This window comes from Callospermophilus lateralis, chromosome 5 (genome assembly GCF_048772815.1).
Source record: "Callospermophilus lateralis isolate mCalLat2 chromosome 5, mCalLat2.hap1, whole genome shotgun sequence".
Taxonomy (NCBI): Eukaryota; Metazoa; Chordata; class Mammalia; order Rodentia; family Sciuridae; genus Callospermophilus; species Callospermophilus lateralis.
In genome coordinates, this window is record NC_135309.1 from 27878869 (window position 1) to 27891556 (window position 12688).

General features: G+C 43.8%; 1 protein-coding gene across 1 annotated transcript in view; it reads left to right on the forward strand.

Moving 5' to 3' along the window:
* Window positions 1-12688, forward strand: part of Adam19 (ADAM metallopeptidase domain 19) — an 85001-nt gene that overhangs the window by 56588 nt on the left and 15725 nt on the right. The window contains exons 8-13 of the mRNA XM_076856392.2: window positions 1063-1134; window positions 5229-5395; window positions 7221-7305; window positions 8674-8813; window positions 10655-10832; window positions 12139-12228. Coding sequence (XP_076712507.1) covers window positions 1063-1134; window positions 5229-5395; window positions 7221-7305; window positions 8674-8813; window positions 10655-10832; window positions 12139-12228 — 732 coding nt within the window. The remainder of the gene's footprint in view (window positions 1-1062; window positions 1135-5228; window positions 5396-7220; window positions 7306-8673; window positions 8814-10654; window positions 10833-12138; window positions 12229-12688) is intronic.

The window sequence follows — 12688 nt, forward strand, 5'->3', positions numbered from 1 at the left end:
ATGTGAAGGTTTATATTTGAAGTGACATTTACGTTGCATACCTGTGGTAAATCATATAGGTACCCAAATTCTTTGTAATGATGACAGCATACAGGAGTTGCCCATCATTTGCAAATTCAAGTTGCAATTTTAGAAAAATCTTATCTTTGCATTGTTAAACTTTTCTCCATTATTGCAGCTGAGACAAATCTATCCTTTGAGGCAGTAATGGTCCATTCATACTGATACATCATCTTCCTGGTACCCATGGCAGACATTTCTAATCAAGTAGAGGAAATTGATAAGAAATGTCTGGTTTTAGTCTTACGCAGTCCACGTTCTCTGTAGAAGGCACTGCTGGTTGATCTTAATGGTGCAGTCTGAAGTCTCTTTGCTTATATCTATGGTCCTGTTGTCAGCACCCATTGTGTGTCATTCAAATGCTCTCCATTGCAGTAATTTCTGTGAAGATTTTCTCAGCAAGTTTTCTTAACCCATTTTAATTGTGTAATCCTTAAATACAGGATCTATTATACTAGCTATTTCTGGTCCTTTCACCATTTTAATTGAAGCTCCAGGACCGCAACCTCACACTTCTTTGTGTGCTGCCTAATGCTAAACAGAGTCTTGCCCATAGCTGTTGTTCAACAGGGGTTTGACCAGTGTTGATTGAACACATGCAGGGGAGCCTCATGAGATCTATGTGGCGGTGGATTCATATTGGGGTGATGACCAAGGCAAGAATCAGGTCAGTCCCTCTTCTAAGCCTCAATGGGAGTTTGCCAGAAGCTTTGTAATTTGAAGGGCAGGAAAATATGATTTACTGCAAGGGTTAGAAGGTAATTCAATTCACTCCACAATTACTGCTTGCCTGCTATGTGCCCTGCATTTAGCTGGTAGGTACACATACCAAGATGGATATAACCCAAGTCCTGTACATCATGAGCTGTTGCTATGGTGGAGAAGAGAGTTAGATGAGAAATGGCTGCTTACAGAAGACAGAAGAAAAAAAGAAATTCAAAGACAAGCCATGGACACAGGAAGGGCTCCGGGGTCTCACCTGGTTCTGTTTGTTTTATGTAGTTTCAGAAGAATCGACGAGACCAGGATGCCACCAAACACAAGCTCATCGAGGTTGCCAACTACGTTGATAAGGTGAGACCAGGTGTGTACTTGGTGGGACAGGTGCCAACACGACAGTGGCGCCTCAGGACCGGAGATCACATGCACCTGAGTGCCATCTGCTGCATTGGCCTCCCCAGCCGGTTTCTGAAAAGGGCCAAGTGGTGCCATCAAGGCTTAGGGTGGTCATAAGGAAGCCCTGAACTGTGTAACCGTAGGCAAGTTGCTCATCTTCAGGTTGCAGGAATTTTTGTTTCTGTTTTGCTTTGTTTTAATTTATAAGGTAGAGGAATTGGCCTAAATCAGTGACTTTATTTATTTATTTATTTTTGGGTGGAATCCTTTTAAAGTGAACTTTTATGTCCATGTCTATGTAAAAGTCCTATGGAAACACACTGCTCAGAGTGAGGCAGGGGTGAGCACTGTCCCTCTCAGCCCTTCCTTCACCCCTGCAGTGGCTCCCGAGGGTATGGAGGAGCCCAGTTTAAGAATGCCTGAGAGTTTCTGAAGGCTCCTTTCAGGTATAAAGCCCAACGATTCTTTGAATTAGGAGGGAATTAAGGTAGGTCAGGATGGGAAAGGTACCCCACCGGGAAAGTTGAGGAATGGTTTATTTGGGGCCAATCTGCAAAGTTTCCCTCTGTAAAAACTGCCCTAAAATGATTTCTTATCTCTTAGGGAGACTGCAGATGGTTAACTTTCCCAGCTTATGACCTTTTACAACATACTTTTAAGAAATACTCAAATTTTTAAATTTCACTAAAACACGCTGTCCGGAGTACAGATTGCAGAAAAGGTATGACAGCAGCCTCTTGACAGGCTAACAGTATATCATTTAAAAAGTAGGTTTGGGTATGTTTGGGGTCCCACATCTCTTTGAGGATCTCATAGCAATTTTATGTACAATTTCTAGACACTCATAAAACTGAATTCTGGGCCTGCTAGGGATTCATGGATCCCAAGTCTGAAGGGGAATTTTTAAATTTTTTTTTAAAATTGTTTACCTAAATATTGGAGGATAAAGAAGAGAATCTAAAATATATTTTTTAAAGGGACTAACAAGCAAATTTGGTGGTGTTCTAAGGTCATCAGATGGGATGACCTCAAAGACTTTGGAAACACAGGCAGGTGCAAGTCAAACACTGGCATTTCCTGGAGGGAAGGACTCAGACACAGCAGAGTCTTCTGTCCAGCTCCCAGCTCACTAAAGAGCACTGTTTAAATAATCCTGTAACCCAAACACTCAACATCTGGGAAAATGAGGAAAGCTTGTTTCCCTGGGGAATATACAGGAGCCAACCCTGATGTCATCCACGTGACGTCTGTTGTCCTGGGGATGTGGCAGGTGGGGGACTTGACTTGGCTGGGTCTCCCCTTTGTGACCACTGCAGCTGGTCTAGGTGATGGAATCGGGGGCACTGATTGGAAAAAAAAAAAGGAAAAAAAAAAAAAAAAAAAAACGAAAGTAAAAGAGAAACAGCCACAAACCCCCAGCCATAGTTGAAACCCATGCTTTACTGACTGGTCCACTCTGTGGAGCCACTTGCTTCTCTCCCTGGCAGCTGAGGTTAGTCACTCCCTGGGTGTGTATGTGTGTATCTGTGTGTGTGTAGACACACCCACTTCTCTGAAGTTTGCTGACCCAGCTACTTGCACTAAAGGATTGTTCAATGAAAGCTGAGATGAACTGCACTCGTTTGCTGAATCATGAGCCCTGTCGAAATATTTTCCCCTGTGAGAAGGCCAAGTCTTTTTCCGTTCAAAGCTCCCTAGTGAAGCAAAGTTAAATGAGAATCTAAGCCCTTTATTTTCTGGAGTGAGTGATGTGGTATAAAACAGAAAAATCAAAATTCCCATAGATACTTTGTGGAGCCACAATTTCTCTGGGACAAGAAGAAGGTCTATATCTACCCCAGCCCTTTAGCCATCTAGGGTCTTGAGTGGGCTCCGAGGTGATGAGGTAGGCCCTCATCCTGGCTTCCTTGTTTATCTGCACCTTGGGGCTTAGAACACAAAATGCTTTTCAAACATTGGCGCCTGGGTTATTATTTTTAGGTGGGGCAGTATCTGCCAATTTTAGATTAAAATGGTCTCACTAGTTCACATGACTCATGTGGCCTCTGCATACATGATTTTCTAAATAAGTATCATAATCATCAATGATATTAATTGTACAGATTATGGGGTTTGACTAATGTATCATGCTTTGTTCATGCCCCCCCCCCACCTCTCTTGCCTTTCCCTGTTGCCCCACCCTGATCCTTGTCCCTTACCTAACAGTCCCTCTTCTGCTTTCAGGTCATTTTCCCCACACATATGAGAGAAAACACGCTGTACTTGTCTTTTTATGTTTGACTTATTTCACTTAACATGGTGATGTCCAGTCTCCTGGAAATGACATGATTTCATTCTTCTTTGAAGTTGAATAATAATCCATTGTGTATATACATATAACACATTTTCTTTATCCTTTCACGGGCACCTAGACTGATTGCATCCTTAGCTGTTGTGAATGGTGCATGATGCTTTTCTTTTCTTTCTTTCTCAATAGCTCAGTAGCTTCTAAGATGCATCAAAGAACCCCTTGAACCCACACCTTCCAGTGCCTTCACTGTAAAGAAAACCCTCCTCCTGCTTCTGTGCACAGGAGAGAGGCTGTGGCATAGAGGTTAGGGGCAGCTCTAATCTTAAGGAGGCTGAGAGGTCTCATTTGTTGAAGTTCAGGGTCTCTGGGTTTGGACAGAATCCTGAAGATCACCTGGGAGCTTTGCAGTCTTGTACTTACTATCTGTTTGTGGAATCCTTGAAAAAAAAAACCCAAGCTTCTAAGAAAACCTGTTAGAGTAAGCATGTCTGTCCTCTTATGTATTATTCATTTAATTTTGATGATAAAAAATTTATTCTCATCTATTTGTATATAATTTTACTTATTCACTTCCAAAAATCAGGCAGTCTTCTTTTAATTAAAAAAATGCATATATAATTTCATATATCCACATAGGAATATTATTCAGTGATAACAAGGAAGGACAAAATGATACAGGTTATAACATGAATGAATCCCAAAAACATTATGCTAAGTGAAAGAAGCCAGGGACAAAACCTGTATTGTATGATTCTGTTTATTAAAAAAAAAAAAAAAAGTTTCAGAAAAGGCCAATCTGTGGAGACAGAAAGAAGATTAATGGTTATCTGGAACTGGGGATTAGAATGGGGCATGACTATAAATGGACATGAGGGACCTTACTGGCATGATGAAAACATTCTAAAACTGGAGTATGATGATAGCTCTGTAACTTGGTAGAGCTTAATAAAAACTACTGAGTTGTATTCTTGAAATAGGTGTGTTTTATGGCATGTAAATTATACCTCAGTAAAGGTGGGGGAGGGTTGCGGGTCTTGGGGTTGTTTTTTTTTTTTTTTTTGTATAGAGGATTGAACCCAGGGGCACTTCACCACTGAGCCATATCCCCAGCCCTTTTTATTTTTTATTTAGAGACAGGGTCTCACTAAGTTGCTTAGGGCCTTGCCAAATTACTGGAACAGTCTTCTGCCTTTGGCCCCAAGTCACTGGGATTATAGGCATGTGCTGCTGCACCCAGCCAGTAAAGTTTTTTGTTGTTGTTGTTAAAAGGTTCTTATACAAGAAAAAAAAATTAGATACATATAAAAAAGATAAAGGAAGAGAAAATTGTGCAGAAAGCCAGGACAAGGGTGGATCCTACAGAAGTGAGCAGAGCTCAGCTCTGAGCTTACTCACGACCAGCTTTGTTTGAAAGCTTTCATCCTGTTTTAGTATGAAATTTGTCATCCTGCCTGTTTTGCTCAGAGACCCCAGCCCTTCTGGAAGACCAGGCCCAGCAACTCTGATTCTTTTCACACATGATAGCCCTGGACATATTTGAAGTAACATTATGTCTCCTCTACACAAACACTCACCAGTTCTGCACCAGAATATTAGGCATTTCTCCCAGAACCCCTTTCGCCTTCTGAACAGTGTGGAGAATTCCTGTCCCTGCTGCCCTTGGAGACACGGGCGAAGAGAGATCTGTTCTCTGAACTCTAAGGCCACACAGAGGCTGATAAATCCCACATGGCGTTTAGGTGTCTTTTCTGTGTCTTTTCAGTTTTACCGATCCTTGAACATTCGAATCGCTCTCGTGGGCTTGGAAGTGTGGACTCATGGGAACTTGTGTGAAGTTTCAGAGAATCCGTACTCTACCCTCTGGTCCTTTCTTAGTTGGAGGCGCAAGCTGCTTACCCAGAAGAAGCATGACAATGCTCAGTTGATCACGTAAGTAGCTTTTCCCATGCGTGTGGCCTCGGCCTTGGCTGCGATGCCTCTGCCCACAGTGCGTGTACTCAGAGCTTGCCCTTTCTTTCCCCAGTGCTGAGTGTTGGTTGGACAAGGAACCTGCAGGCTCCCAGGTCCACATCAGCAGGCATTTCTCAGACGTGTACTCTGTGCCCAACACACCTCAGAAAATATTAAAAAGCCTAAGAGGCATAATGGTTCTATGAAATGGTTACTGTCTCTCTAAGAAAATTAGCCTCACGTACAACCAGTTGAGCAGCTGAACCGACTGGGTGTTGGGAGTGACTGACAATTGGTCATGGCTACCTTGAGACACTCTTTGAGCTAGGAGATGAGCTCATCTCTCACCACAGATGCAGGAGAGGGTCTTCCTGGGTCATCCTTCATTTGATTCCCCAGAGGCTCAGAGCTGAGTGCCTGAGATGGTCAAAGTGACAGAGAGTGTGGATACTGTGTACTTTGGTGGGAGCAAGACACTGGGTAGGGATTCTTTTGGGTTGCATCAGTCCTGCAGAAAGGACAGACACTTCTGGGGTTGTGGAGGTAAGTGACTGTCTCCTGAGGGTGATTATTTATTAGTGTTGGCTTCCAAAGGTATTTTGAAGCAGTTATGACAAAGGACATATAGCCCTTTTTCTTCAGTTCCCTAGAGGTAGCTCTGAATCAATAATCATTTAAACCTTGGTTTACCATTTTTTAAAAAAAAAAAAAAAAAAAGGAAAGTAACAGTCTCAAAGACCTGGGCTATGGGAGGTGACTTACAACAGAACATACATCTAGGAAGAGTTTTGGTTACCAAAACTTTTGCCTGAGCTTTGGAAGCACAGTACTATTTTGGAGAAGACTTTAAATCTAGGTCTCCAGTTGGACTTCCTCAGAGCCATCTTCAAGTTTATAAAATACCACGTAGGGCTTCCTTCATATAGATTGCATCTCTTTTGCATATTCCTTTGCATGTTGTATCTCTGAGTATAAGCTGCCTTGAATTCAGCAAACGTTTGTTCTGTGCTCAGCTCTAGCGGTCCCAAAATAAACCAGATAATCTCATTCTCAGAGATTCCAAGGTCTAGATAAGAAGACAACCATTGAGATAAGTACCATAATGCATTTCCATAGAGATTTCAAATAGATTACATTTTTGTGGCATGCACAAAAACACTGGTATATATTTTTTAATTCCTTCTTGCCGACCCTGGATATATACAGCTAAGAGAGGGAGGTATTAAACTGGGGCAAATCGGGATGGCTGTGGGCAGATTAGGATCATAATTGCAAAACAAAGGCAGAAACAGCTCAGCCTTGCACCCAGCTGTGCTTTGCAGGTTCCTGATGGGACACAGCTGTTTCCTTGGCCCCAGAACCTGTGAGAATGAAATGGCACCCAATCTCCCCACCCCTAGACCCCATAAGGCATGTGTCACAGAGCAGGGGCAAGCCCTAGGGCCCTGGCAGCTGGTGGAAGCGGGCATGATTCACTTCAGCATCAGACCCTGCGCCACCTTCCCATCCGCTCCTCCCTGTGACCTTTTCCTGTGCAGCGGGAATGGGATGGAGCTCTATGGGCCCTGCCTGTTTCCTTCCTGGGAATTGACTATGGGCACATTGTGGGGAAAGTGACCTTTCATTCAATCTGTTTCTCTGGAGGTGAGAGGAAGTGAGAGGTGGGGTGACCTAAAGTTGCCCAGATGGCCAGGACACCAGAGCCCCTCCCCTTGGGAATGAGCTGGGAATGTCACCCACTCCTGCACACATAGGAGCAGCCCTTCCAGCCCCCACCTGAGTCACCTCTCTTTCCTTCCTACAGGGGCATGTCCTTCCACGGTACCACCATTGGTCTGGCCCCGCTCATGGCCATGTGCTCAGTATACCAATCGGGAGGGGTCAACATGGTAAGTCTCAGTCAATACTTTGGGGCCACAGAATTCAATAAAACTTTCTCCCAAGACATGAAGTCATCTTTTAAAAACTAATCTGATATTTACGGTTGCAAAAGTGAAAAGCTTTTGCATCAAGAAGGGCAATTATTTAAAATGAAGTCAATTAATTCTCACAGGTGGAGGTACTCAGGGGTGAATTTTCATTTATTGTAGTTTATTTTTGATTTTCAACCACAGGAGAGGCCTGAGAGACTGCATGAGTCCATCATCAGGGGCTGGAGGAGAGTAGGAAGATAGATAGTTTTTTTTTTTTGTTTTTATGTTTGTTTTTTTTTTTTATTCGAGAGCTTGCAGTTTTGTCATTATGAAACAAGAGCCCATCTCAAAATCACAGTTAGGAAACTTCTGTTGAAATTCTCTCTGACTTTAGGAGAGTATTTTGACTACTCATTTCTAACCTGTGAGTAGATATCAGGAAGGCTGCTATCCATCTGTTTGTCCATCCCTCCACCCATCCTGTATTTATTTATTGACATAAAGGTTAAAAATCCAGGATCTGGAGTTCCAAGGGATTAGTTTCAAAGAGCATCCATGTGACTTTGGATGAGTTAACAGGTGTCCTCAGTTGTAAAAATAAAGATAACTTTATGATTTATAATATTTGGGTCAGAATGGAAATTAAATGAAATTATACAACAAACATATGTGTTTAATAAATCATTTTTTCTGTTTCTGTTTTGCTGTTAATTTTTTGTTTGTTTTGAGATGGGGCTCACTATGTTGCCCAGGCTGGCCTCTAACTCCTTGGTTCAAGCCATTCTCCTATGTCAGCCTCCTGAGTAGCTGAGGCTATAGGTGCCAATCACTGTGCCAGTTCTGCTTGTTTTCTTCCTATTTCTGTAGCTTTTGCTTTTGAGCATTAAGTGGCACATGCTACACCAGGGGCTGTGTCTGGGATGTGTCTGTCACATGGGGTGCTCTCAGAAGACACTGAGTCAAGTGTACCCTATGATTGGTCGAAGGTGGGGTTTCCCTGTCAATTGCCCTACATCCTGAAGAGGTACATAGGTTAAGAGGAAAAATGGAGGAAATCCTTATCTTTCATTTATTCAGAAAACACTGGAAATATTGGTCTGGGAATTCACCAATGGTCAGACATGGTCTGCAACCTTCAAGAACTCAGGAAACAGGAACTTTTAAGCATTTGATTTCCTAATAATAACAGGCTCTAGACTTGCTGTTGAAAGCAGGTATAGAGAGCCTTTTGCTCAGTTGTTGGGGAATCCACAGGGAGTCGCAAGGCTTTGACAAGGAAAAGACAGAGATAGGGTGAGGAGGAGCTGTCCCCTTGACCTTGACCTAAACTCTCTCCCTGAACAGGACCACTCTGAAAATGCCATTGGTGTGGCTGCCACCATGGCCCACGAGATGGGCCACAATTTTGGTATGAGCCATGATTCTGCAGATTGCTGCTCGGCTAGTGCAGCTGATGGTGGGTGCATCATGGCAGCCGCCACTGGGTGAGTCAACAGGAAGGGTGAGGATGGGGAGGAGGGTGAGGCATGCACATCCAGGGTGATCCAAATTTTCCTCCCAGCTGGTCCCAGAGAGCCTCTGTTAAACCTCTAGTAGGGCCTTAGCAGAGAATGTGGTTTTTACCACAAAGAAATTGGAAGAGGACCAAGAAGGCAAGTGTTTAGAAGAAGTACTAGATTCCTAGTAGGAATTCCGGTGTTGGTGGAACCCTAGATATACTTAATTTCTGTCTTAGGGTCTTCAGCTGCAAAATTGGCCCGACCACACATGTTGTTTATCCATTCTGAGGACCCACTGTGATCACAGCCTTAGCTGTGATCCTTTCATCCCAAAGAGTTCAGTTAGTGCTATTTACATCCCAGACTTTGCATCAAAGCTCTGATGTAGCTTCCAGAACAAGTAGAAGGGGACCATCCACATACCCCTACAGTGACTCTTCAGGGAATTTGCAGGTTGTTATCCACAAGGAAAAAAAGACAGCTGTATCTCCTTGAAGTTGGGAGGGATTTTCTAAACCAGAACCTTTGAAAGAAGACTTCTCTTCAAATTGTCTGGATATGGAGTTATCTGGTTGGGTTCTTCCAGGACCCAAGTGTCTCGATGGAAGGCATGGAGCTCTGGTGTCTAGTGTTTGTTCTTCCCTTCTCAGCTGTGACACCGAATGGATGGTATTGAATGGAGGATACAACTCCACAGATCATGCTCAGAGCCCATGTGCTCAGAGGAAATTCACCCCTTTCTCTTCCAATCTCAAAGGAGTATCTGTAGACAAATGTTTGAGAGTTATATTCATTAGTACTCCAGTTTGTTTTTACCTGATCTGTTGATATTCATTACTACTTCAATTTGTTTCTACCCAATTTACTAATTTTGCTAGTTTAACAATTATTCGAGCAGGTAACCCTCCCTTCTTAGATCAAAATTGTGGCACAGATGCTTTGTCTTGTCTGCAGGGGACACATTCTAAGACATTCCAGACGCCTGGAATCACATATCATAAGAGAACCTCACATATCCTATGTTTTTTTTCCTGCATATCTATCCCTATGATAAAGTTTAATTTCTAAAGTAGGTACAGAAAGAGATTAAAAACAACAATTAATAATAAAGTAGAATAATTATAGCAATAATTAACTATGTAATTTGTAACTATAATAAAATTTATTTAAAACTTATAAATTATTTATTTCTGGAATTTTCCATTTAATATTTTCAGATCACAATTGGCTTTAGGTAACTGAAACCATGAAAAACAAAATTGAGGGTGAGGGAGAACTGCTGTACTTTCATTTCTTTTTCCTAATAGCAGAGGACCCAGGAACTTTCATGCTCTTGTAAGATAAAGAGTACAAGTTTTGTGAGTTGGATAGTTTAGTACAAAGTGTGCTCTGCATACATATTACTAGCTCGTGAAAAAAATTAACCTATGATCTTGACCTTTTTTGACTGTTCCTCCGTCACAGAGAATACCCATCTGATATCAGCTTCAGTAAAATTTTGGGTTGGGTGATATTTTGTTCAGTTCTAAAGCTGGAGGCCTTGTTGTAAGGTGTGCATTACCCTTTGCTTATTGCAACTCCCTCCTACAAAGGCAGATACTGCTGTAATAATTCTCAAATATGTTTTCCATACAGAGTAAGAAAAATTAAACATTATGGCATGGTTAGTATTTCATGATTAACCATGAAAGATTTCGAAGTCAGTGTGTCTGAAAGTTCTAAGTGGGCAAAATGTATGTGTGAGGAACTAGGGAGTCTGCGGCCAGGTGGAAATCAGCCTCACGGGTAGCAGACCCCCAGCCAATTCCAGCCTTGTCGTCCACCAGGCACCCCTTCCCCCGAGTGTTCAATGGATGCAACAGGAGGGAGCTGGACAGGTATCTGCAATCAGGCGGTGGGATGTGTCTTTCCAACATGCCAGACACGAAGACACTGTATGGAGGCCGGAGGTGTGGGAATGGGTACCTGGAAGATGGGGAAGAGTGCGACTGTGGGGAGGAAGAGGTAAGACGGTGCTAGGAGGAGGGAAGAATTTGCCTTGGCTTCAAAGCTCCAGATCCAAAGAGAATGTGTAAAGAATTACTTCTTCATAGGCCTTTCCTACACGTGACCATCAAAGACCCCACCGCATGTCAGGTGTGGGCAGAAGCCTTCCAGGTGCACTGCTTCTGCAGCCTCTCTCTGGTTGAACTATTTGTGTCCAAGATCAGGGTGGCATTGCCTTTGTGAGCATCTGGTCAAACCAGAAACCACGACCCTGTGGCATGTTGTCTCTCTCTTCCCCAGTGGCCTCCTTGGCCCTCCAGCTGCACTGAATGTATTCTGGAGGCCGCACAGCTGGGTCTATGAACTTGAACATGAGCCTTAGGAGGCTGCTTAAAATAACAAGCTCATGCTGTTTAGCCTGGAGAAGGGATGATTGAAAGTGGATGTAGGAAGTGCCGGCGAGGCTGGGAAGGGCTGCTAAGAGGAAGAAGGGGCAGAACACTCCTTCTTTACTTCTCATCTTCAAAGTGAGGGTGGAGGGCGTACAGCCCAGCTCTGTAGTTTTTAACAGAAGCATGTTGTTCTGCAAAAAGCAGAACTGAGTTGTTTCATCTCTATTTTTTGAAGGATGAAAATATGTCAGTTAAGGCATAATAATTGGGGAAGAATACATGAGTAACAGTACATGATAGGGGTGAAAGTGAGGGTCTGTGTACGTGGAAAAATCTGATTTTATAACTTCCTCTGTGGTGGGCTATTTTTTTTTTTGTTGTTGTTGTTAAATATGAGCATGTAACGTTCAGAAGTTAAAGATGATATCTCCCCCACTACCATCAGCTCAGAGATGAGCCCAGAGCCTTCAGAAAGGAGGGAGTTGTATTAAAAGCAGTGTGAATACTATGATTTTGTAAAATAACTATAATCACATACACATATGTATTGGGAAATTTGTACCCTGAGAGAAGGGGCCGAGTGTGCTCATGGCTCCTGCTGCCACCAATTGCAAGGTAAGTGGACCTGTTCCCTGGGAAAATTGTCACACTCAAAATATTGTGCTTCTCCGTGGTGCCCCTGGGGACTGTGCATATGTGTACGGTCTGTGATACGTGCACATGACCTTGATGATAAAGCTGTTGAATGATGTTCTGGTAAGGAATTCTAGGGAGCAGGGGCTGCAGGGGCACATGGGGCAGGGCTGGGGCTAGGGAGGTGGCAGAAGCCCTCCTCCTGCAGGGCTCTCATTCTTGCCGCCAGCCTGGAGGACTCTCATTCTTGATGCCTGCCCGGCTGTCCAGAGACTCACGCCCACTCATTACCTCCTCAGGAATGTAACAACCCCTGCTGCAATGCCTCCAACTGCACCCTGAGAGAAGGGGCCGAGTGTGCTCATGGCTCCTGCTGCCACCAGTGCAAGGTAAGTGGACCTGTTCCCTGGGGACCTGACCTGACAGGTGACTGCTGTGCTAGGGTGTGAGAAGCAGATGTGGCCAGGCTTCAGCTGCCATCCTGGGGGAGTGATGGGATCATGAAGGAGCTGGGATTTGGACCTGGCAAACTGGCTTCAGGATGGCTCCTCTTTGCTTCCAACCTGCTCCAGGTTGGTAGAGATATGTGCGCCCTGCAGCTTCTCCTCCACACACTACCTCTGCTCACCATTGCATCGGGGGCCCCTGTCTTTCAGCAAGTAACTTGGCCTGAGCATGGCCTGCAGAACGGCCCGACTGCTTTCTCTTTTGGGAGGACCTTGTGGTTGGTGTGTAGTCACCCAGGAGCAAAGGAGGGCTTTGTCCTCAGTCCTGAGTTTTCTTGCCTCGCTCAGGGGGAGTTTGCAGACCTTCTGGTATGACTTTGTGTCCCCCAGGGAGGCTGTGCTG